Consider the following 23,742-nt stretch of genomic DNA (forward strand, 5'->3'; position numbering starts at 1 on the left):
TCTTAGAAGCTTGAACTTCATCCACAGCCTGGTGTTAATCCGAAAATGTTACTTTCTTATTTCAGGTTGACTGCAGCTCCAAGCGGCGTTTCTTGTAGAGTTTGGTCCATAGGCCACCCTTTGCAGAATAATAATTAACTGTTGTCTGCGGCCTAAACCCATCAGCTGCAATCGGAGTACCTCGGCCATTTTCCATCGAAAACAACCTCGGATGTATGCATTTACAGAAGAAGCTCGTACAATTAATACATGCATAATAATATTAATCAATTGTAGTGTTTTAACGTGTTATTTGTAAGTTCAAATTCAATCCCACTGAAGTGCATAATTTTATGAACAATTCAGATTCCTAAGAGTAATGTCCTAAGGATTAACTGCTAAATTGTAATCACGCGATCTGCTTACAGCGTAGCGAAACGTAAAGTCTTCTGACACCGTAAAGTGACCATATACGCCAGAGATTGTTTTTGATTAAAAATGGTCGAGATGCTCTGGTTGCGACAGCCGGAGTTGATGTACAATACAAGTCAAGGTTAATGTAACAAAATACTAACTAGAGTTTCCAATATATTGCATATAACACCTGGTCACGTGTAAGTTCATTTTAGAAGCATTTCTAAAATTGCACCTAACTACGCCTCGGCATGGTGAACCTCCATGGAAGTTTTTTTTTCGAAAATCCTGTATATATCATTCTTGGTAAGATACAGCCCGGATAAATTCAGTCCGGACGGACGGACGCAGTCACGCACATACACGGAACAGCGATTGTGACAACTATGTCTCGCCCACCACAAGCGGGTTCGACAAAAAGGTGCCTCGATCATGTATGTTCTTAACAGGAAAACGCCATTTGAAGTGTGCCGATACAAAAAAAAAAAACGGTACTAAGCCGTTTTGACTATATGCCCGTAGCATGAGTGTGAGCATACCGTTTAAAATCAGAAACATAAACAAAATATCAATGTGTTATGAGTCATTTTTACACAAAAAATACTAATCAAAATAAGATGTACATGATAATTAAACTGTAACATCTAGTGATCAGGGCGACAATTCCATATCCGGTCAAACAAGACTCTGTGATTGTCGGAAATATCGAAGTTTCGTTATCTCGAAGCTTTTTGCGCGGTCCAGCTGACATCAGGATAATAAATTTCCACTGTATATGTTGTGGTAAATGTTCCGTTTATAACATATCATCCTGAACCAGGCAGGGACAACCCTTGGGTCGAAATTCTAATTTAGACAGCAACAACAACAACAACTGATCTGCTCTGATATTTCACCCTTGAATACTTCAGACGAAACTCTGGGCCTCATGGGAACTGTCTAGCGTGTCTGACTCACTTAGTGGACTCCCATAATTGTCCACGTGGTCCAACCTGCAAAAAAAACGATCATGAACTTCACATTAGGAGAATAAAATAGTTACTTCATTTTATGTTATGATAGACATTTTTGTTAATAAAGAGACGAACTCGAATCAAGTTTCATAACGAATGAGTCGGAAGGTTGTCAGTAAATTACAGTGAATAATATTGTTCTTTTATATTTGACCTATTGACCTACGTTAGGGACCTGCTCATGCTCTGGCAAAACAATAAATTTCCTCGGTAATGCATCTGAAAAAACCTTATAATTATTAAGAATTAAAGTATTAAAACATCCTCATTCTACGTACTGGGAAAGAAACCAACGCTGGTACATGTACAATGAGGACTGATACTAAGCTGATGGATTTTTAAACCTTTATTAAAACATTGCTAGTATCACGTGATAAGGTCAAACAACCAATCAGGCTAGATCCTTTTGTTGAATCGCGTTAGGAACGCATATGAAAGAACTGGACTTCAACGACAATATTTGAGCATATGTCAACATTTGTTGAAAGAGTCCAGCCGTTAGTATTTCAGTTTTGACGCTGCTAATGACTAATGCCACAATTTATCTTGTAACAATACAAACAAATCCGTAAAAATGCATTTTAGAAACTATGGACGAGTCCGTTTAAGTCCTACTTGACCCATAATTGTACTTGGCATTTTTTTTTATTAAGACGCATATATTCTTTATTAAGTTTCATAAATATGGTTTCACTACTCTGTCACGATGAAGCATCTAGATGGCACATGTTGCAGACAGATAGCCGATAAAAATAGCTCACCGTATGAGGTAGCACGTGTTACTTAATGAACATGCGACTGTTATAATATAATTACTTGTATCAGATTGGTGTACTTAAATGCCTTGTTGTATTACATGCCAACTGTTTTGCAACAACATATTTTCCTGTGAACGTTATTGCCCTTTTTATTACCATCCTGTGTGCTGCTTGCTATAAACTTTGTAAGGTTGTATGCGAAATAAACATGTATTGTATTGTGGATACATATGTATGTGTTATATGTTGGGAAATTACTTTCATAAGTTGTTTACCATCTTCAAGTCCTATCCTATAAAATGATGTTTATGACCTTTGTGTGTTTCTTTCAATAATAAAATATGTGTAAACCAAATGTGTCACACACAAACTCACCAGGTCAGCGAACGATCCTCTTCGTCCTGAAACAAACAGCACGTAATTAGTATAGCTATACCTGCAGTAAGTAAAAGTAGTTAAAGATTGTTAGCATGTACTTAATAACAAAATTCTTAAAGTTTTTAAAGGCCTAGTTTAAGCCTTCTATAAGTACCCCCCCCCCCCAAAAAAAAAAAAAAAAAAAAAAAAAAAACAACAAAAAACAATAATAAATATATAAATAAGTAAATAAATAAATAAATAAATAAATAAATAAGTAAATAAATAAATAAATAAATAAATAAATAAATAAATAAATAAATAAATAAATAAATAAATAAATAAATAAATAAAATCGGGGTATAGTACACAACCTCTGTGTATTGATCTTAATCTACTTGACTTGATCCCTCTTATCAGATCTCCAATCTGAGTATCTTGCTGTGAACTTTTGGAGTTTTCATTATAATATTGGACCCTAAATGGCCCTAAGCCAACTAACCAATATACAGGAAACTGGCCCCTACTGTGACATCAGTGCAGTTAGCAGAAGATGTACAGCATGGGATTATCATGCCAAACATTCCTTGAACTAGGCATTTAATGTATGTACTACCTGGGCCAGCCACTGTTTACATTACTGCTTAAACTGACTTAAATAAAAACTGTGGCCGACTCCATACTAACTGAAATAAATGTATCGGAAAACTGAAATACTGCCTTCTCATTTGACAAAATATAATGTTGACCACTAAGCAGGCCAGGGATTATGCAAGCAAGCGATGTAAGGAATAAGTGCCGACTAAATCAGTATCTACGCAGTGAAACAGTAAAACAAATCATGCCCAGTATATTGAATTTAATCAAGAACCTGTTTAATTTAGGAACACGGAGCAAGGCCCAACAAACATTTAAACAGAGACATTCTGATAAACGTCACGGTTTACGAATCAAGTCCGCACGTATTAATTAACAGTGTGTGAATACCACGTGATAAATTGCGTAATAAATGCTGCTTCGGAAGGCAACAATTTGCTTCGAATGAACACGGCCGTCTGACGGAGCACTGCCAAATCATTATTTTAGAAACAGGTTTGTCGAAGTGTTTGATGAAACTAATGACCTTATCAAACTCCGGTAATAAAACAGAGGCGGGGCTCTTTAATCGACATAAACTGTCCCTTGTTTCATTTAAAATGGTGCATTAAAAAAAGTTATCTTTAATTAAAGTCTTCATTTTAAACAAAAAGTTGCCTTTCGACGTAGAATATATGACGTAATTAATCACGTGGTATACACACGCACTTCTTATGCACTTAATGCAAACATGTTTTTTTTTTCTTACCCTTCAAGTCAAAGAACATAATTTACACTTGAACATGTGCGACAGCAAAGAGTTGTTGACAGTATTGCTTAATCTCTGTCAATATTTTGGTAAAAAAAGACAAGGTTGTCTGGTTAGCGCAGTGGTTGGCGCACTGCTTCTCGCCAAGGCGTCCCTGATATGATTCCCAGCCAGGTCGCATTTTTTTTATTTTGAGTTTGGTCACCAAGCCGGGAAGGGTACTCTGGTTTCCAGCACAACAATAGACCAATGTCTCGCACAACATCGTGCAAACGACAGTGACTAACCTAAAGTTGTAATTACACAAATGTACTTGTTTCATAATCGTTTTAAAATAAATAAATTAAAAAAGTACAAAACGTTTATGGAAGTAACCGTGATACAACTTGAGTTATCCCATGTACAATACATGCGGCTTGTCAATTCTTCATTCGGAACTCCTCGACCATGTTCCATCGAAAAAAACCTCAGATATATGCCGGTACAACAGTAGAAATAGTTCGTAAAATTATTAAACATAATTTTAACAGTTAAGTTCAGTGTTTTCATGTGTAATTTGAATAACTTAGTCCAAACATATTCCGAGTGAGGTGTATTATCTCATAAATAATTACTATTACCAAGAATTAGGTCCTTAGGTTTGACTGCTATTTAAAATTACTACGCGATCTACCTTTAGCGTAGTTAAATGCAAAGACTTCTGACAGTGTAAACTGTCCATATATTCGATGGAAAATGGCCGAGCAGTTTCGATTTGTCAATTCTTTAACCCATTTGCAACCAAGCTCAGTGTTTTTGGTGCAATTTACTGCCTTCTAAAGGCTGTTTCTTCCTGCGAAAAACTGTCCATTTTCCCAAAATTATATATTTTTTCCCAATTTGATGAATATATCATGAATGTTCTTCCTTATTATTCATATTGTACGTAAATGATCGCACATATACACTATGTACAAGTATCGCCTTGTATATTTATTCTTTAATTCAGCCGAAATCGGACGATAAATGGACTATTTTGCAAGTTTTAAAGGCCGAACTAGCTTACTTGTAATAATAATATCAGCATTGTTTACATATTTATTTAAATATTTTACAACGATTCTGAAACAAGTTATTACAACTTTATATTAATTATTCTCGTTGGCCTCTTGTACATATTTGTTTATATTTCGCATGAAAAAAATGATTTTCATCTAATACCAAAATAATAAAGGGTTCCCAGGCATCACCATTTCACATATTTTCACATCAGACACCTTGTGAAACTATGATCTTTTAATAAATATAAGTGTCTCTTTACCGTAGTGATAGACATTTCTTCCCATTTCAAGTTCAGACCGAGTGAACGCTCGAATCGCTCCCGGAAGTCGGATTCACTCAAAGGTTTGGTTGCTATGGCATCCTCTAAGGTGAACAGACGGGGTTTTCCACGTTTGCGTGACTTTGGTACGGGCTTGTTTTCTAAAACGAAAAATTTTCATTTGAAAGGCAAACCAAAATTGTTGGACTCAGACACAAAACAGTATTTTATGAAGGAACAAACAAATAATGTTTTTTTTTCAAAATCGTTTATAAATTATATACAAATGGTAATACAACATTCTTTGCATGTAATTATATAATTCAACAACGTTCACCATCAATGTTTTTCTAGAAGCAAGTGATTTGGTCCTGAGTCAAATCCGAGACTTGTGATTGTTCGTAATCACTTCCTCTGCTCATGGAGTTGACTATGATGGATATTTTCATGGTCCTTATTTGATTATTATTAAAGAATGATAGTATTCAGTGTGTGTATACCATGTGATATATTACGTCATATGTGCTACGTCGGAAGGCAACAGTTTGCTTAAAATGAAGACAAAAACAAAGATAACTTTTCTTTTATTACACCATTTAAACAATGTATGCCGATTACACACTAGTATACAACATAATGAAAGTACCGAATTACTTGCATAAGAATTCACTAAAAACATTTGAACATTCAACATTGCGAACTTAACATACAGCCCGGCCCGACTTACGATTCCGTTTCTGTAATGCGCCGTTGACGTCGACGAGAACTCTGCGACTGGGAACGTCCGTTTCCGGGGGCGTGTCAAACCCGCCCATCACTTCTCCTGAGGACGTAGTTATCCGCTCACGGTAATTGTCCGAACTGAACCTGTAGTCAAGCATAGAATTTGACTCATGAAATACTCTGATTTAGTGCCAAAAACACTGTTGATATTCATGAAACGCCATTGGTCGGACTTTTTGTCAGTATTTAGTCCCAAAATGACCGCATAAAATAAAATATAATTCAAGGCTAAAGATGAGTCGAAATAAGGCTTATTTCATGGTTTTATAAAAGGATGCTTAACATCGCTTACTCATACCGCACCTCACAATAATTAAAATTGAAACTTTATCCTATTTTGCAATATTATATACCAATTTCGTTGGAAAACAAAAAAAAATGTTTTGGCGAGTAATTATTTAGAAATTGCTTCGTTGTTCAGAAACAGTTCTTTTTAAGACGTGTATTAAGTAGTGGATTAATTGCCTGGCTGAGTATAATATATTCAAAAACAACAACTCGAAACCCTTATCCAAAACCAACCTTGCTTGCTGAATGGATTTGAGATGGTTTACTATTCTCTGCTGTCTAAGCTCATGGTAAGAAGATGAATCGTTTTCAAGGTTAAGATGGATTCGTCTCCTGATATCCTGATTCAATGGTGCTCTGACTTGAAGATCTTGGTGAGATCCGTATGGATTGTCCTCAATATCCCACCAATATGAGGTCGATTCACTATTTGTGTGATCACGTGATGCATCGGTACTGATTATGTCATCAGTTGTTGTGGACTCTAGACTGGTTAGCGGTAGTCTGTTACACCAGTCTGAGGCCGATGACGCATTTGATGTTATGGAGGTGAATGTTGATGTGTAAGAAGGGGGTTGGCGTGATTGAAACGAATCCCTACTTTCACTGGAAGTTCTGTGGTCGGCGTCAGCACTCTCATCTTTCTCTCTCTCCCGCTCACCTGCTATAAGAAGGTCTATTCTCTCGTCAAGTGAAAGCAGCCTTGTGAAGGGCCGCTCAGTCGGATCCATGTGATTTTCATTGTCATTTTCTTTATCACTTTCCAAATTGCTGACTGTGTTATCAGCTTTATTATATTCTTTTTCCGCGTTAGCGTTTTCATATCGGTTTTTGCCGTCTGGTTCAGAAGTTTGTGAAGCATCTTTATTGTTTTTCAAAATTGTATGCTCATCGTCACTTATATTCTTTTTACCATTTGCCTTGGCAAGTTGATTGTCATGTCTGGTATTACTTCCATTTTCTCTTAACACATCGTCAGGAACGTCATCATCTTCTACCCTGTGATTACCCGCATCTTTATTAGTCTCTTTGACTAAGGATCGCCCATGTTTACCAGGATTGTCTCTAGTAGCAGCGTTTAACACAGACACAACATTAAACGGTTCCGTCGTTTCACTGTCTACTTCCTCATGGGCCAAATGTTTTTCGTAAACGTGACTTGTATCCCAATTCTCTAACAGACTTTCACGATGAATATCTCGCAGAAGCGAACTGAAAGAGAAACATTATACATGTGCTATTGAAAATGGTCTAATATCAATTAGACGTAATAATGCGATGAGCAAAATCGCCATAGCGTTGAGCAAGATCGTTATACACAGGAATAAGAATCATAGTCCGTTTACAATAAGAGCACTCAGCAGTACAAATTAGTACAGATGGTAAGGATTCATCTTGCAAAATGTTAACTGGGTTAGTTTATGCAGTGATGTTACAATACTGGTTTCAAAGCTGATATTTTTAATTTCGATTAGACTGCGTTTATATGTAGGCTTACATACTACCAATTTACCACACTATTTTGGACGTATCTTCAGAATCTTTGGAGCCGGAAGTGACGTCACAGAGACTGGAGAGCGATTCATCCAGACCGGAAGTGAGGCGTCGGACTGAAGCCTCCATGTCTGTCAGCGGAGAGAAGTCACAGATGTCCTCAAGTCGCTCCATCTCGCCCTGTAGCTCACCGAGCCGCCGACTAAAAGAATGAAACATTTTTGTTGAATTGATGTACTGCGCTCCTTATGTACGAGCACGGCTATTGTTTAATTATGTTTAATTCTTATGATACTCAAGTTATATAACAATTACTTTTTTTCCAAATTTAAGATGCAGATTTATTCAGGAAAGAAAACGACTGTTAATGAAAAATAAATATATTTTGGTCATGTTTGTGAAGATTTCACTTATAAGCACTCAGATAACAGCCATTTCAAACTTAAAAAAGTAAGGCTAATGTGAGCTCTATATGTAGAACCAACTTGATATCTTCCTGCACGTGGGAGTCCGGCCTGAGTGTCTCTGCGATGGCCATGAGGCGTCCCTGTATCCCGCGGACACTCCCAACCACGGCCTGTGTGCATTCCCGCAGCGCCGAGTCCGTCTCTCCTACCAGAGCTCCCTGCCGCCCAAGCCATCCGCGCACATGTTCAAGTGTCGCCCGGCAACCAGACACCTGCTCATGAAGCCTTGAGAGAAATGAAAACAAATACGTTTTTAGTAATATTAAATATCGCGGAGCAATAAAAGAATACGGCCTAAAACGGGCAATGTAGTCGATTATATTAATAAACCGGTGCGAATATCACTCAATATGAAGTAACTGAATCCGATCGCATGTTTTGACATTATGGTAAATTAAATGCATTTTATTCGTTATTAATTTGTCAGGGTATATACAAACATGATTTAAAGGTAATTTCCAGAGTGTGATTAAGGTCCTAAAACGCACATAATGAAAGTTCGATGCTTGGGCATTGAAATACTTATAGAATAATACATTGCTGAGCATAGCTTTTGGTTGATAATTTCCCGAGGGTGAAGAATAATTGCCCGAGGGCTTACACTTATATGTTACATAGAGTAACACAAGTATTATAATGACATAATGACTCTACAGATCAGATTACCTATCACATACGTCCGCTTGCTCCCTCATGGCTGTCAGTAGCTCTCCACAGACATTCACCAGAAGTAAGTACTCGAAGCAAGCTGCGGAGCGGCTCACGTGCGCTACGTGCAGAGGTCGCTGACGTAATAGGTTCTCCGACGTGACGTCATATCCGCTTGCGACGAGGGTCTGTGGGAAAATGAATTATGACGGAGATTCTATCATATATTTTCAATTTGTTAGACCAGTCAATATTCATATCCTCAACAGGCAACGGAAATAGTATTCAAACTGTAAATAATTTAAAAATACAAAAACTTTCTAATTTGATATCAATTTCTAAATAATGTATTTATAGAGTCTGCATAAATTATGGAGTTTAGTTGGCAAATCATCACTACAAGTAAAACCTGATGACATACATGGAGACACTGGACGTTGCCATGTTTGGCTGCCAGGTGCGCAGCAGTGTTTCCGCGTGCGTCGCCAGGCAATGAACACGTGGCATGTGGATCACGTGACATCGACATCAACAGCAGATTCAAACAGTCTGCCTGAAATGCCAAAAACCTTGTTATGTTTTCCCCGATAATTGGCTCTTAATGTATAGTTACTTATTCAATATGGATTTTGAACCAAGGCGACTCGGGTTCGATTCTCGGCCTTGGCGCATGTGAGTTTGGTTAGTGGTCGCCAAGCCGGACAAGTGGGTTTCTCCGGGTACTCCAGTTTCCCCCGCAACACAAGACCACACTTTCGCGCAAAATCGTGTCAACGAGAGTGACTTAGTATAAGTTATCATAACTTTCTTCACAATCGTTGTTAAATATATCATGTTTAAACTAGTATGGATTCATTAGAACACGCAAGTAATTTGAATATTTTTCAACATGTACGTGTTACCTTGTCATTATAACGAGATTTTCATAGCCGAACTGCCCACGGTACACAACGGATAGCGTAGTAATGTATTGGGGGGGGGGGGGGGGGGGTCTCCGACGATGCAGAATAACCGCATTCGCAATCAACGCTTAGAAAATACGAGCTTTAACAATTCCCTTAAAGATACACTCTTACTCCCAAATAAGATTTACCAGAATTAATACAATTATTTAAGTATACTAAGGATGAATAAATATCGAAAAACAATGGTTCTTATAAAGGATATCGAGTTTAATTTGAAAGAAAGGTGCAGAAAACACGGGTTTTCTACCTGAAATGAGATGATAGTAGGTCACAGTAAATCTTTTAGCATTCACCAATCATTTAATATTGTGGCGTTTTCAGCTATTAAATACACGGTTACAATCTTGTTATTAGTAGTTAATATTTCCATAAATGCATTATTAAGTAAGTAGTTAAAGGTGTATCACTCAAATTTATATTTGCTATACATGTGTGTGTATTGATTTTGAAAAAGAGTGTCACTTGAAATGCTGTGACACCAAACATTTGAATAAAACTTCATTTTCATCAGTTCACAAATATTCGCAACCATTAAACATAGAAGTACATACAGGGGCGTAGCTAGAGCCATTTTGACGTGCAGGCACAAAAGCCTCCCTGGAAAAAGGTGCGTTTTGGCGTGAATCAAGAGGGAAATAGGCTTAAAAAATCGAAGACAAATTAAAACCTTTTAGCAGTTTATCCAAATCAATTGATCAATTATTAAAAAGGTAACTTGATGTGCAGGCCCGGGCCTTATGGCCTAGCGGAAGCTACGCCGCTAACATTAATATGTTTTTATCGTTCTGTGAATAATAGGCGTTGGTATGGCAACGCCCTCATTGCAGACTTTTCTTTCTTCTATAGAACGTTACATATAGAAAGTACATATTATCATATACCTGGTGTTTTATCCTCGCACATGTTTTTTTTTCAACGGTGTGAATTTGTACAAGCGCTTCAAAAATCGGTTTTTTATATTCGCATTATGACGTCTAGTGTCATGTGTAAGAGTACGAAAGTACTTTATCAAAAAAATAAATCCATGTTAATCATTATGTACTTGTACCACTGTTTTTCTTTCACTTTCAGACCCTCTTATATGGTTACGATATTGTTTTAACAGTTAATGCTAATACAATCTATGTTTAAACTTATTTATTTTACAACGATTATATAAATCATTCTCGTTGGCAAGATGTTACGCGAGAGTGTGGTCTTGCGTTGTGGGGTACCCAGAGTACCCGTCGGAAACCCACTTGTCCTGTTTAATGACCACACATCAAACTCGCCAAACATACACTCTTTGTTATCTGTACGGCGCACTTTTATGGTTCAAGGCCACAGTTATCTGCCCCTCGTTGACCAGACCACAGTTATCTACCAGACCACAGTTATCTGCACTTCGTTGACCAGACCATAGTTATCTGCCCCTCGTTGACCAGACCACAGTTATCTGCCCCTTGTTGAGAAGACCACAGTTATCTGTCCCTTGTTGACCAGACCATAGTTATCTGTCCCTCGTTGACCAGACCACTGTTATCTGCCCCTCGTTGACCAGACCACAGTTATCTGCCCCTCGTTGACTAGACCACTGTTATCTGCCCCTCGTTGACCAGACTATAGTGATCTGCCCCTCGTTGACTAGACCACAGTTATCGCCCCCTCTGACCAAATGATAATTTCCAGTGTAAATATTTAGAAAGGTCTATGGAAGCCAACTGGATGTTTTAAGCCGAATAACGATGAATTTACGCTTCTGGTTATGTAAATATTCATTTTGACAGTCAATGGTGAACATGATGTTTTCTTGTGATTGAATTTTGTGTCTTGGATATTTCTACTGCTGCCAGTTACCTTTTTTAAACTGGGACTGCTTTAAAGTTAAAATCCAGACTAGTGTCGTCTATTATGAAACAGTAAAAATAACTAGTAATAAATAGGAAAAATAATTGTAGCGTCAGGCAGCGGGACTCGCGGACTGGTCGCTCTAGTACAGCACACACAGACACTGGAAGGGAGACGGTCGTAATAAAGGCCCGAGTGTTTCTTTACCTGCCTCAAATATCACATAAAATATATAAAATATCAACTCATAATTTACAGAGAAGCAGCATACAATGATCAAAATCGTATCAATATATTTATATGTGCTGAGAAGGTGTGGTTGCCGGGTCTATGAGGATGAGGGGTGGGGTGGGGTCAGATCGATCGTTATATCTATCTGTACGTAAAAAAACGTGTGGTTGCCTGTTCTATAAGGGGGTAAGGTGGTGTTAATGATTTCCATACCTGTCCGTACTGGGCACATATGTTGAGAAGGCGGTTGGTTATGGCGGGCCCCGGGGACTGGCGCCTGTTAGATCGTTCTATCATCACCCGCAGGCACTCGACGCGACCGCTCTATGGAATAACAATACGGTATAAAAGAAATATTGTTAAACTATGAAAAAATATTATCTTGATATGATCGTTTTGATCGAGACGATATGGAAATGGCGACCTGTGATATATCTTGAATTAAACTAGTTTCTACTGTATCGCATTTTTTGTGGCATATGCGCTCGAAACAATAACTTTTTCAATTGTGCATTTTCGGTCATCTCTGCAAGTAATCAGTATGCAATGTACAAACAATAAAGGGGGTGACTAGTTATATGAAAACAATCATCATTTACATCAAAAACAACCTCGGATAAATAAAAACGGTTTACAATGTCAGAAATCTTCACATTTAACTACGCTGAAGGTAGATCGCGTAGCAATTTCAATTTAGCGGTTACACTTAATGACTTTACCCTTGGAATCTTAATTATTTATACAATTATACGTACACTTCACTGGCGATCAATTTAAACATAGTTATACAAAATACACGTCAAAATACTACAATTAATTAATACTTTTATTTAAAAATACTTCTACTGATGTACCGGCATACATCCGAGGCTGTTTTCGATGGGAAATAGCCGAGGTGTTCCGACTGTAACAATGGCTCAATAAAATGACAAACAAATCGTATATCGGATACAAAGTCTTAAATATTTTATTTTATTTTACGTAGCATACTAATTACCTTTGCTGCCACCTCGACTGCAGTCTCGTTATCAGAATTCAGATCTGACGTCATTTCCGGAAACTTTTCAAGGACATACTTCACAACATCGGCGTTGCCTAGCAATACGCTCCGATGGAGAAGTGTGTTACCATGGTAATCCCGCATTTTCAGAACCTGGTCCAGTTGGAGGTCTTCTATTTTTGATACCTGTTTTTAGGTGTTTTTTCTTAAATTATTGTATGGTAATGAAATGATTGGTTGCTGTATTTTATACTCTTTTTAAAGTATCAACAATAAACAAACGAACTGTTTCCAACAAGCTTGTACGGGTTTCAGGTAACGGCGGAAAGTTTCTTTATTAAAGCGAATACATCGAAAACAAACATTTCCAAATCATATTAATAAAACGGCCATTTTAAAAAAACAAACTTATTAGGATAGTTTGAACGCACCGTGTCAGTCGTATTGCCTTGAAGAATGGCTGCAAACTCGTCCTCCGATGCGTTACTGGTTCCAACTGAAACTGGGGTATTCCCCTGTGACGTCTGCGCACGCGCGACCATCTCGGAGAATGACGTAATCTGGGAATCACTCGTGGAACTGCTCACGTGGTGTACCTCGGCTGTTACAATACCAGGCGCAAACCGTGTTTGACTAGAAGACTGAACGCCCGGGAGAAAAACCTCATCAGCAAAATCCGTCTGAAATTTGTCCCTTTTATCTGGTGAGACTGAATTCTTTTTTGTTCCTGTAACTGCGAAGTTTCGCCATTTGTAACGTTTGCTGAAGACACCTCCCGCCTTTTTAGAACGCCTTTTAGAGTCACGTGAACGGATTTCCTCGTCAGACAGTAGACTTGTATCGTCCGATGGTTTCCTTCCGAATCTTTTCTTGAATTTGTTGTATTTTGCAGTGAGCTGTGGTCGTTTGCCACCCTGAAAACAGATTTAGTCTATACAGTATGTTAATGTTTGTTAGTAGAACTACTGGGGTTATTCAAATTGCGTCTCTTATCAACTGCATGTACTACAACAAATTGCCATCGAAGACATTTTTACGTTATGAAGAAAAGTCAGTTATTTGTTTCGTATTACTTCAAATCAAAGTGGATACTTAATCACCAGATAGATCAAAAATCATACTGAAAGGTATTTGCCGTCTAGCTTTTCTGAATCTTCATTGGCTGCTGCAAAACATTCTGCGATCGAATCATCAATCGGAAACTGCTGCACAAAGGTTTCAAATTCTGCCTCGTTTTGGTATATGGCATCGTTTTGGTAAGCGGAAGTGTCATGGCGGCCGAGTCGAGCACGTGGGGATTCTGTTTTACCATAACGTTCCTGCATTGATCGCACTGTGATGAAATCTGGCGAAAAGCACACACACATGTTTAGGAGAACTATATTCGCGCAAAGGCATTTTTTAGTTTGTTACGTGAGTTACATCAGAACACTGTACATATAACGTAACGATTCTAGACTGTTTCATACCTGGCGAATCAATCAATGACCTTGATTTTCCCCATTCTCAAGGGGCTAAACATTCAGACAAATAAGAAGTTATTTACATAGAAATATCGCGATGCCGCCGCAGTGGTCTTATAGTTATGCTATAGGGCCGGCAATCTTGTTTAAAACCAACAGTTGTAGTGTCCGTAACGCATTATTTACATAGCCGATAAAATCGGACGAAATATATAGAAAAATCACGGACTCTTCAAATGGCCATATCTGAAAAACCTGAATTGTCAGACTAAAATTACTTCATATCATGAAAAAGAGAATAATTACAAACCATTGGTTCTAAATTTATAACCATTTAAAGAACTTTTTTGTAAAAAAAACTGCTCAAAATACTGTGAAAATGGCGCTAAGGATTTGTAAGTTTATAAAAGCAACCCACCAAATATGGCTTCCGGATCGTCGATGGCGTCCATGGTTGAGAGGTCAGCTGGTGACATTATATCTGCCATCCCGTACGGTGACCAACGCGGGGAATTTAACAGTCTGGAAGACAAAAATGATGCTTTGTCATATAACTGCAGAATCAACAACAGGATCCGGTCGTGTTGTGCTCTCTTCAATGCCATAACTTATTAGTACTAAGAATGTTTATAGCAGTTTATACAGCACAACGCACGTGGTAAAAACAACAGCCATTTGACTTGACACCAATTATATTGTAAATGCTCTGGAGTTCCAAAATTGCTAGTTTTAGCTCAACCGTTAGCGTTATGTGGAATTGAAAGTCTGTGTTCATATTTGACTGATATACCTTTTACTAGTTACTAAATATATACTTAATAGCAGAAAGCGCAAAAGTATTAAATGATTGGTGAATGCTAATTGATTAACTAACTACTGTAGTCTCATAAGGTAGAAATACCGTCTTTTATGCTCATTTATTTCAAATTAATCTCGGTATCCTTCACAAGAACCATTGTTTTCGACATTTATTCATCATTATTGAAATATTAAAACAATATTATTTATTGTGTTAAATGTTATTTGGGAGTAAGAGTGCATCTTTAATAATACCAAAAATACTGTACACACTTGGTGTCGTTTCCTCGATTTATTGAATAATGAAATGGAAAAAGAGTGTAAGTGATCCCACACGATATGAGATATTTGAGCTCATCAAATTATATTTCACATTTAAAAGTTAACAACGACGTAACTTATCACGTTGTTAACTTCTGAACAATCCGTCAATTATTTCCCAAATTACTGATATCGAAATTAGCAATATCTAAAATGTTTGGCCTATAACTATTTCTTGGACCTCGGACTGACACAATGTGGAAGACTTTTGCCGCGTCCTTTTGATTGGCTGAGGAGAGGGAAATTGGTGAATGCAGCGTTTTCATTGGTGGGAGCTGACGAAGTACTTCTACGGTGGCTGCTGAAGATGTATTCAAGAGCGGGATATAAAAAGGAACGGGCAGACGAACAGGTGGATCACCGTCTCCGTGACCGAGTGGTAAAGGCATCCGCCTACGGAGCTACTGACCGCGTCATACCGAAAGACGTTAAAATTTGGTACAAGTAGCTCCCATGCCTGGCGCTCGGCATTTAAAGGGTAGTGCTTGGAAAAGTGGTGTACTCAGTACTGGTTCAACACAAAAACAAAAGCATCTTCCATAGCCGCTCGTGTAAGATAGGTTCATCCCAACCCTCGCGCAGGGTTATTTTGCGGAAACTCGGTGAACCTCGTTTCCGCAAAACACCCTACGCTCGGGTCGGGAATATCCTATCTTAAAAAAAACCCCTCGGCCATAGAAGATACTTATAATCTTACATGTCATAACGGCGTAAAACTGAATACTCTTACAATACCTGTCAATTATATCCATATGTTTTACTGATCCTTTGCTATATCCTATCCCTTCAAGTGGAGTGGGAGAAATTACAGACCTTTCATCTGTCACACAAACCCCTCTCAGCAGACAAAGCATTGCTGAATTATTCAGTAGTCCTTTAAAGCTGCACTCTCACCGATTGACAGTTTTGACGTTTTGCTTTGTCTCAGAATCAGCTGATTTTGGTGTCAATGCCTTCAATTCAGTCAAATGAGATAACTCAAAATAAAACAAATCTCAGTTGTTTTGAAAATTGCCGAAAAACTTTTCTTTAAAGCATTGGTAACGCTTTTAGCCATGAAATGTCAATTTTCGAACGGAAATATGAAAACTGCGAAATGATCTTTTATCAGCAGTCTTCTATCACTGGTTTCAAGACATTTATGCAAAACTTGGCTCATTCATAGACAAAAATAAAAACACGTGTAGAAAGATCAATCTGTGAGAGTGCAGCTTTAAAGTAAAGCTTTTTTCAAACTTAATAGCCGATCATTGTTTCATGTGTAACATGACACGCTATTTAACAACTTGAGTATGTTCTCATATATTATTCATAGACTTCTTTGAAATTTACAATTCAAGAGTTCTTGAACTTAATTGGTATACTGTATGTTAAACCTGGGAACACTTAACTCGGCTGGTATAAGCATTTGAAAAATGATATAAAGGCACTACAACTTATAACGGAATAGTGATAACATGAATTATTGTCACCACTTTTTCAGCCTATCCCATAAATGTATATTAAGTTCCTATTTTTAGCAGACAATCCACCAAACTCAAAGAATCGCCGTTAAATTTGCACTCCCATAGACATTGACATTTTTTACATTTTCTTTAGTTTTTGTTTCAAAATTAGCTGATTTTGGTATCAATGCCTTCAGTTAATTAAATCATATAGATAACTACCAATATAACAGATCTGAATTGGCTGGAAAACTGCCGACAATTTCAATTTTCTTAAAGCGTATTTACGCTTTAAGCTTTAAAACATAATTTTTCGAACGTAAATATGAACAACTGCGATCTGACATTTTACCAGCAGTGTTATATCACTGGTTTCTAGACAAATACGCAAAAATGCCTCATTCCTAGACAAGAAATGAATAAAGTTAAAAAAATGTCCTATAATATATTCCATTCCGTTGACAAAGAAAAGCACATACACATGTCCTGTTCAACTGTAAACCATTTATATAATTAGTTAAGTGATTTCAGAACTTAATGACTCACCATTGATTTGCCTTACAACAATGTACTTTACGAATAACCTCCGGTGCCATCAGATACTTGGTTCCATTATTAAAGGCATCGATCATTGTATCTAATTTTGATATCATCATTTGGACTTCGTGATATTTAATATCATTTGTTTATCAACGTACTCAGCGAGGTTTGCGAAAATGGCCCTCCGCCGTGTTTAGTTAAACATTGTATAATATTCAATGATTGTGAAGAACGTTTTGATTACTTATACTAAGTCACTCGCGTTGGCACGATGTTGCGCGAGAGTTTCGTCTTATGTTGGTGAGTAACTGAAGTACCCTGAGGAAACCCACTTGTCCAGCTTGGTGACCACTAACCAAATTCCCACGCGCTGAAGCTGGGATTCGAGCCCGCAATTGAACGTTTAAGTTATGGTAAGGGCATATCAGGTAAACTCTAAATAATTAAAAAAGAAAGGCAGACCAAGCGACCCTTCTTAGTCATTGAGATTTTACCTCGTATGTCAAAATGTCTTAGATGTCAAATGTTTTCACCAGACGGGGAACCAAATTCTGACTCCATGTCAGTACGTTTGTGAAAACTAAAATATTGAGCTTAGTACACACGGTACACACAAGCGAATCCGGGTGGCGGGGGGTGCACCCGGTGCTCTTCTTCGCCCCCCCCCCCCTTAAATCGACCAAGTCTATTTTTTTATTTCAATTTAGGAGAAAAAAGTACGTGTCGAAGAGTGGGGCCCGCCCATAGTACATGGCTGATACACTATTTTATTGGCTGGATAAGAATGTTTTAATGTTGGACTGACAAATAGCTTAACTTTAATAGAGTGTTTGAGCCGTCCTTGTGCATCCAACAGAACCGATTTGATGCGTACACAGCCTGACCGGCCTTTGTTTATCTGGGGCTGGCCCCTTTCCTTTCTCTTCTCTTTCGGTTATGGAACGTTTGAGATGGTATGAATTCATCATTGTAGCACAACCACTGTTTCAGTTCTAAATGATTATTTTTGGCTTGACCACCTATAGGCTGACCACCGCACATATGATACTTTGTGATCAAGCCATACTGCAAGTAATGGGGAAGGGCAGACAAGACATTTTGGAACTTAAAATTATCTTATCGTCATGAACATTGTACAAACAGTGTACTTTACTTACAATATCTCAATAATTAAAACAAATATGATCTCGGAGTCAACTAACAAACGAACGCATTAAAATAGTATTCTACTTAACTGAGGTATATGGAGCAAATGGATCAGCATTCATAGATCACTTTGTATCACAAATTTCACATAAACTGGCTCAATTATGCAGTTAAACGCGGAAACCAAACATAAATGGTCACTTTATGGTCTTCCTGAGTGTACGGTCGCCATTTATTTGTTCCAATGTTTCAATATTTGAGTAGAGACCTTAATTCAACAAACTCGCAATGTTTCCTCCAGGTTATTATTCTTAAAGGCACAGTATGTGCTAGTTATTGGTTAGTTGTGGTTTGTTTAACCATTAATTAGAAATATTAATTCAAATCAGTTAATAAATGATTCAGTGTTAGTCGTGAATAGTTTTTACTAGCCAATGTACGCGCGCAAATCGTTAAATAACCATTTCAATGCCCCCCACCCCCACCCCCGCACAATTTTTTTTTTTTTTTTTAAATAATGAATAAAATATACTAATCTAATGACTTGATGGTAAGTTGGCTGTTGTTTTAGTAAGAGGCGTTTTGAAAGGATTAAATCAGAATCCTTCCGACAATATTATAAGCGGAAACGTGAACACTAAACCATACATATGTTGCTGTAAATATATTTTGTAAAATAATCACAATCATTTAAGTTTGTTTTCTTATTTGTAGACTGTCCCTGATTTGTGGACAAATTAGAGAAAACACTTGTATGTAACCAACCACTTGTATAGTTTCAAATTATACGGAAGAAACGTAAGAACCTAGGGCCGTTATATCAAATAATCCTATGAACCATTTCGTACCTAGATTTTCAATAGAGCAGTACATGTTTCGTTAGCGATGTGGTACTTCAGTACCTTTCGCAGTTTTTGCGTAGTTGTTCCAATTCAAATTTTACTGGGTTTGTCTACCACGTAAATACCAGTTATTTCAAAAATAGCGTCGGTAATAACCATTTCGTACCTAGATTTTCAATAGAGCAGTACTGAAGTGTCATATTAAAGGGAACAGACACCTGATGATACATTTGCAAGAAAAAAAAAGAGAGAAAAAATTCAAAATCTTGCATAACATTGATATCGTTGTGTACATCGCATTGAATCTTACTTGCTGATGTATCACATCGCTAACGAAACATGTACCTTTCGCAGTTTTTGCGTAATTGTTCCAATTCAAATTTTACTGGGTTTGTCTACCACGTAAATACCAGTTATTTCAAAAATAGCGTCGGTATATGTATCTGTACTAATCACTTGACTTGCACATGCTAAATACACACACTATATACTAGGAAACCATTATGTGCTATTTGAAACGGGTAAACTCAGCTGAGACAGCAACAAAATATACTTTTAATCGTGTAAAATAATGCATTATCGGCCTCATACTAGCTCGTTTTGACAATTGAAGGCTTGTTTAGTGGAAATAATGTATTTGCCGTTTTTGGGACCATCTGGTGTCTAGCTCCTTTAAAGTGGAAAATCGTTTCCAAGATTCTTGATAAGCTCATTCCATGTTTCTAGGCCGCGTCATTTCATGGATATAGGCCACGTCATTCCATGTTTCTAGGCCACGTCATTTCATGGATATAGGCCACGTCATTCCATGTTTCTAGGCCACGTCAATTCATGGATATAGGCCACGTCATTCCATGTTTCTAGGCCACGTCATTTGATGGATATAGGCCACGTCATTCCATGTTTCTAAGCCACGTCATTTCATGGATATAGGCCACGTCATTTCATGTTTCTAGGCCACGTCTTTTCATGGATATAGGCCACGTCATCCCATGTTTCTAGGCCACGTCATTCCATGTTTCTAGGCCACGTCATTTCATGGATATAGGCCACGTCATTCCATGTTTCTAGGCCACGTCATTTCATGGATATAGGCCACGTCATTCCATGTTTCTAGGCCACGTCATTTCATGGATATAGGCCTATTGTCAATGGATATAGGCATATTGTCCATGGATATAGGCATATTGTCCATGGATATAGGACTATTGTCAATGGATATAGGCCTATTGTCAATGGATATAGTCATATTGTCCATGGATATAGGCATATTGTCAATGGATATAGGCCTATTGTCAATGGATATAGGCCTATTGTCAATGGATATAGGCATATTGTCCATGGATATAGGCATATTGTCCATAGATATAGGCTTATTGTCCATGGATATAGGCCTATTGTCCATGGATATAGGCCTATTGTCCATGGATATAGGTCTATTGTCCAGAACTGTTTCAAATCTGTATAACTTGGGAAGTTTAATGGTAACACTTGTGATCTGCTTTGAGACAACTGTTTCAGCTGTGTATGATTATTTTTTTAAGTATATGACCACAATATTATATATTTTCCCTTTAAATGATTACAAAGATGCCATTCTGTTCAGTTAACGTTTGAAATTAAACTATTTTATGGTATTAAATTAAACAAGCACAGATAAAACAGTTGTCAACGAGCCTTTCAGAGAAGAAGCTATTTAAAAGTTAACAACGGTGACGTTAACAGCATTGCAACCTTCAGCAACGTTTTAAATAATCGGCCAATACTCTTAGGCTAGAGCCTTAGGGTATCTGTAAAATAAACGTATCTCAAGCGTTGACAACGTTAAAACATAGAACACATTAATTACATGTATTCTTCCAAAATCTCGTACAAATTCCACCCCTTTCCCTCGGTAGAAAACTTAATTGAACTATAATATTTACAGTAAATGGAAAGAAATGTTAAGGCAAATATTATAATTAGATTAAAGCCTCAGGTGTATTTACATTATGTGAATAACCATAGAAAGTCAAAAGGATATGTCAAAATATGCGTACATAACTATTAGCTCAAAATTCTTCAATGGCACAAATATATACCCCTGTCTCACTAAACTTTGTCACTTTGTTAACTGAGTTAACAACGTTGTTACGGTCATCGTTGTTAACATTAAAATCGCTACTGTACTGGAAGTTGAATTAATACACTTGTTATCTATACACTTGTTATCTAAAGTATTTCTAACAATATTCTTCAAGATTTTAGCTGTACGTGTTCATACACATATTTGAGCACATTTGATCACATTTGAAAACATATATCCTTTTAAAGTTAACAATGATGTCATTAACACAGTTGTTAACTTTAACAAAATTCTGAACAATTGGCCCATTGTCCACGAGCCAACGAACCTTTAACAAAGCACATTGTATTATTAAAATGTGTAATTCTTGGCCGACGGTGTAATAAAATACTCATTACAATACATATCTGCAATATCAATAAATTTAAACAATACCATAACTTGATATGACATCATAAAGGATGTTTAACCAAGCTTTTTAATGTATTGTTACGCAAAGATCAAACAAAGAAACGTACCTAAATATCTTGTATATCCGTTTCCTAGGTTAAAACGTGATCAAAATGAAAAACGTAAGTGATAAAATTTAGTCAACTTTAATCCTCGATCGTAAATCGAAAACATCAATATTTTTATTGACTTTTGGACACAAAATGTTGAAATATCCCGGATTAGGCTGCGTATCGTATAGTTGTAAAAATATGTGTATGAAAAATCAAAGATTGCCTATTCAAATGAAGTTTAATTATATTCTTTTTAAACCTTGTGAAATATTTGAATGAATAGCATAAGATACAATCAAAATATGGCATTCAGTATTCGGAATTTAAATATTTGACGAGTGTTTGGATAGAGCAGTTTTTTTTATTCATACAATTAATCATTTAGCTACGTGATATTGTGCGAACATAACAAGCAGGCCATTGGAAAACTATAAAATTAATTGGTCCCTAGCGGGTACTAAATCATCGAGGTACAATCTTGAATTCATGCCGAAGAACGAGTCAGTTAAACTGCATTAATGGTTTATTTGTTAAACTTAGCGCACCTTAAACATTGCGAAATCTCTGAAAATATAATTGGTTCGATGATTAATTATAAAATTAAGATTGCAAATTTAGTTTGGATATTTTTGCACGGTACATTAACTATGCGTGTCCCAACTAAATTCTTCTCAAGTATATATTTTTTATAAAATAGCTTTATGTAGTACAATTAAATTTGGTATACATGGTAAGCTAATGTACTCTCCCGTAGGCTGTTAGTTTTAACATTTGTGGTAAACATTTTAATTGGCATTAATTACCACTGCAAATAAAAATACACTTAATTGTTCTAATAATATGAACTGCACAATTTTACTATGATATTCAACGCGGAAGTAAATGAATCTGTAAACAAAACAAGAGCTCCACGGTGCGAACGCCAACGCTCGCTAGTCTATTGTGCTGTTGTTGTTGATGATGATGTTGTTGTTGTTGTTGTTTTGTTGATGTTTCAATCGAAAAAGAGGCATGCTGCAACAGGCATTGCAATGCATGCGTGTATTTTTCTGGCAACATGTGTACCAAGTTTCATTTGCAAATCTTGAACTGTGTTTGAGTTGTGACAAAAGGTATTTTTAGTGTACGCTGTTGTCGACGACCCTTCCGCCGACGACGACACCAAGGATGTCACAAACAGATGCTCTAATAAGAAAATAATACCTTTAACATTCATTATTAAACATCTAAGGTCCACAAACCTGAATTGCTATTTCCTCTCATATCCTGCTTTGGCGATTGTGTGCGAATTATCGGCAATATTTGCACAAGGCTAATTTCCTTTCATGTGTCAACTCTAGCTTGCCATCCTATAATCCAACCTTATCGTGAACATGACACATTTTAACAAAATTTAACTCTAGATTTCTTCGATGTATTGAATATCACTGAATGAAATTTCCAACTTTCAAATGATAAATATCTGCATCAGGAAGAAATTGTTGTTAATGCAGTAGATTGATCCTTTACTATGATCTTCCGTACCCTTTCGACCACCTGATTATTATGAAATAATTGAATTTCAAAATCGAAACTAAATATTTACAAAACGCTTTATTTACTATACATTTAAACACTCTTCCTCATATACAACATTTGGCTGGTCTTAAATCTTGTACTAAATCAATCGTATACAGCTAAGACTTCAGTTATTCAACGAAAACCGAGTTTTCATCTCAAGGTCACCACAACGCTGAACTTCGACCTACTG

The 23,742-nt window shown here is 37.0% G+C and overlaps 1 protein-coding gene across 4 annotated transcripts; it reads right to left on the reverse strand.

Moving 5' to 3' along the window:
- Nucleotides 1-270: 270 nt before the first annotated feature.
- On the reverse strand, nucleotides 271-23,509 carry LOC128222741 (protein phosphatase 1 regulatory subunit 12A-like). 4 transcript variants are annotated; one of them, XR_008259215.1, is made up of 16 exons: nucleotides 16,187-16,218; nucleotides 14,751-14,854; nucleotides 13,991-14,214; nucleotides 13,301-13,783; nucleotides 12,867-13,055; nucleotides 12,083-12,193; nucleotides 9,268-9,399; nucleotides 8,865-9,034; nucleotides 8,217-8,423; nucleotides 7,751-7,933; nucleotides 6,472-7,449; nucleotides 5,894-6,033; nucleotides 5,167-5,327; nucleotides 2,540-2,565; nucleotides 1,573-1,625; nucleotides 271-1,385 (listed from the first exon to the last, which is right to left on the reverse strand). XR_008259215.1 is itself a non-coding variant. In XM_052931844.1 (15 exons), exons 2-15 carry the CDS (start codon nucleotides 14,818-14,820, stop codon nucleotides 1,301-1,303), a joined length of 3,159 nt encoding a protein of 1,052 aa, XP_052787804.1. In that variant the 5' UTR covers nucleotides 14,821-14,854; nucleotides 23,234-23,509; the 3' UTR covers nucleotides 271-1,300. The 4 variants fall into 4 exon arrangements, 3 of the variants coding, with proteins under 3 accessions (XP_052787804.1, XP_052787805.1, XP_052787803.1); XM_052931844.1 differs by lacking the exons at nucleotides 1,573-1,625; nucleotides 16,187-16,218 and adding an exon at nucleotides 23,234-23,509; XM_052931845.1 differs by lacking the exons at nucleotides 1,573-1,625; nucleotides 16,187-16,218 and adding an exon at nucleotides 22,008-22,169.
- Between the last annotated feature and the right edge of the window lie 233 nt (nucleotides 23,510-23,742).

Source organism: Mya arenaria, chromosome 17 (genome assembly GCF_026914265.1).
Source record: "Mya arenaria isolate MELC-2E11 chromosome 17, ASM2691426v1".
Lineage (NCBI taxonomy): Eukaryota > Metazoa > Mollusca > Bivalvia > Myida > Myidae > Mya > Mya arenaria.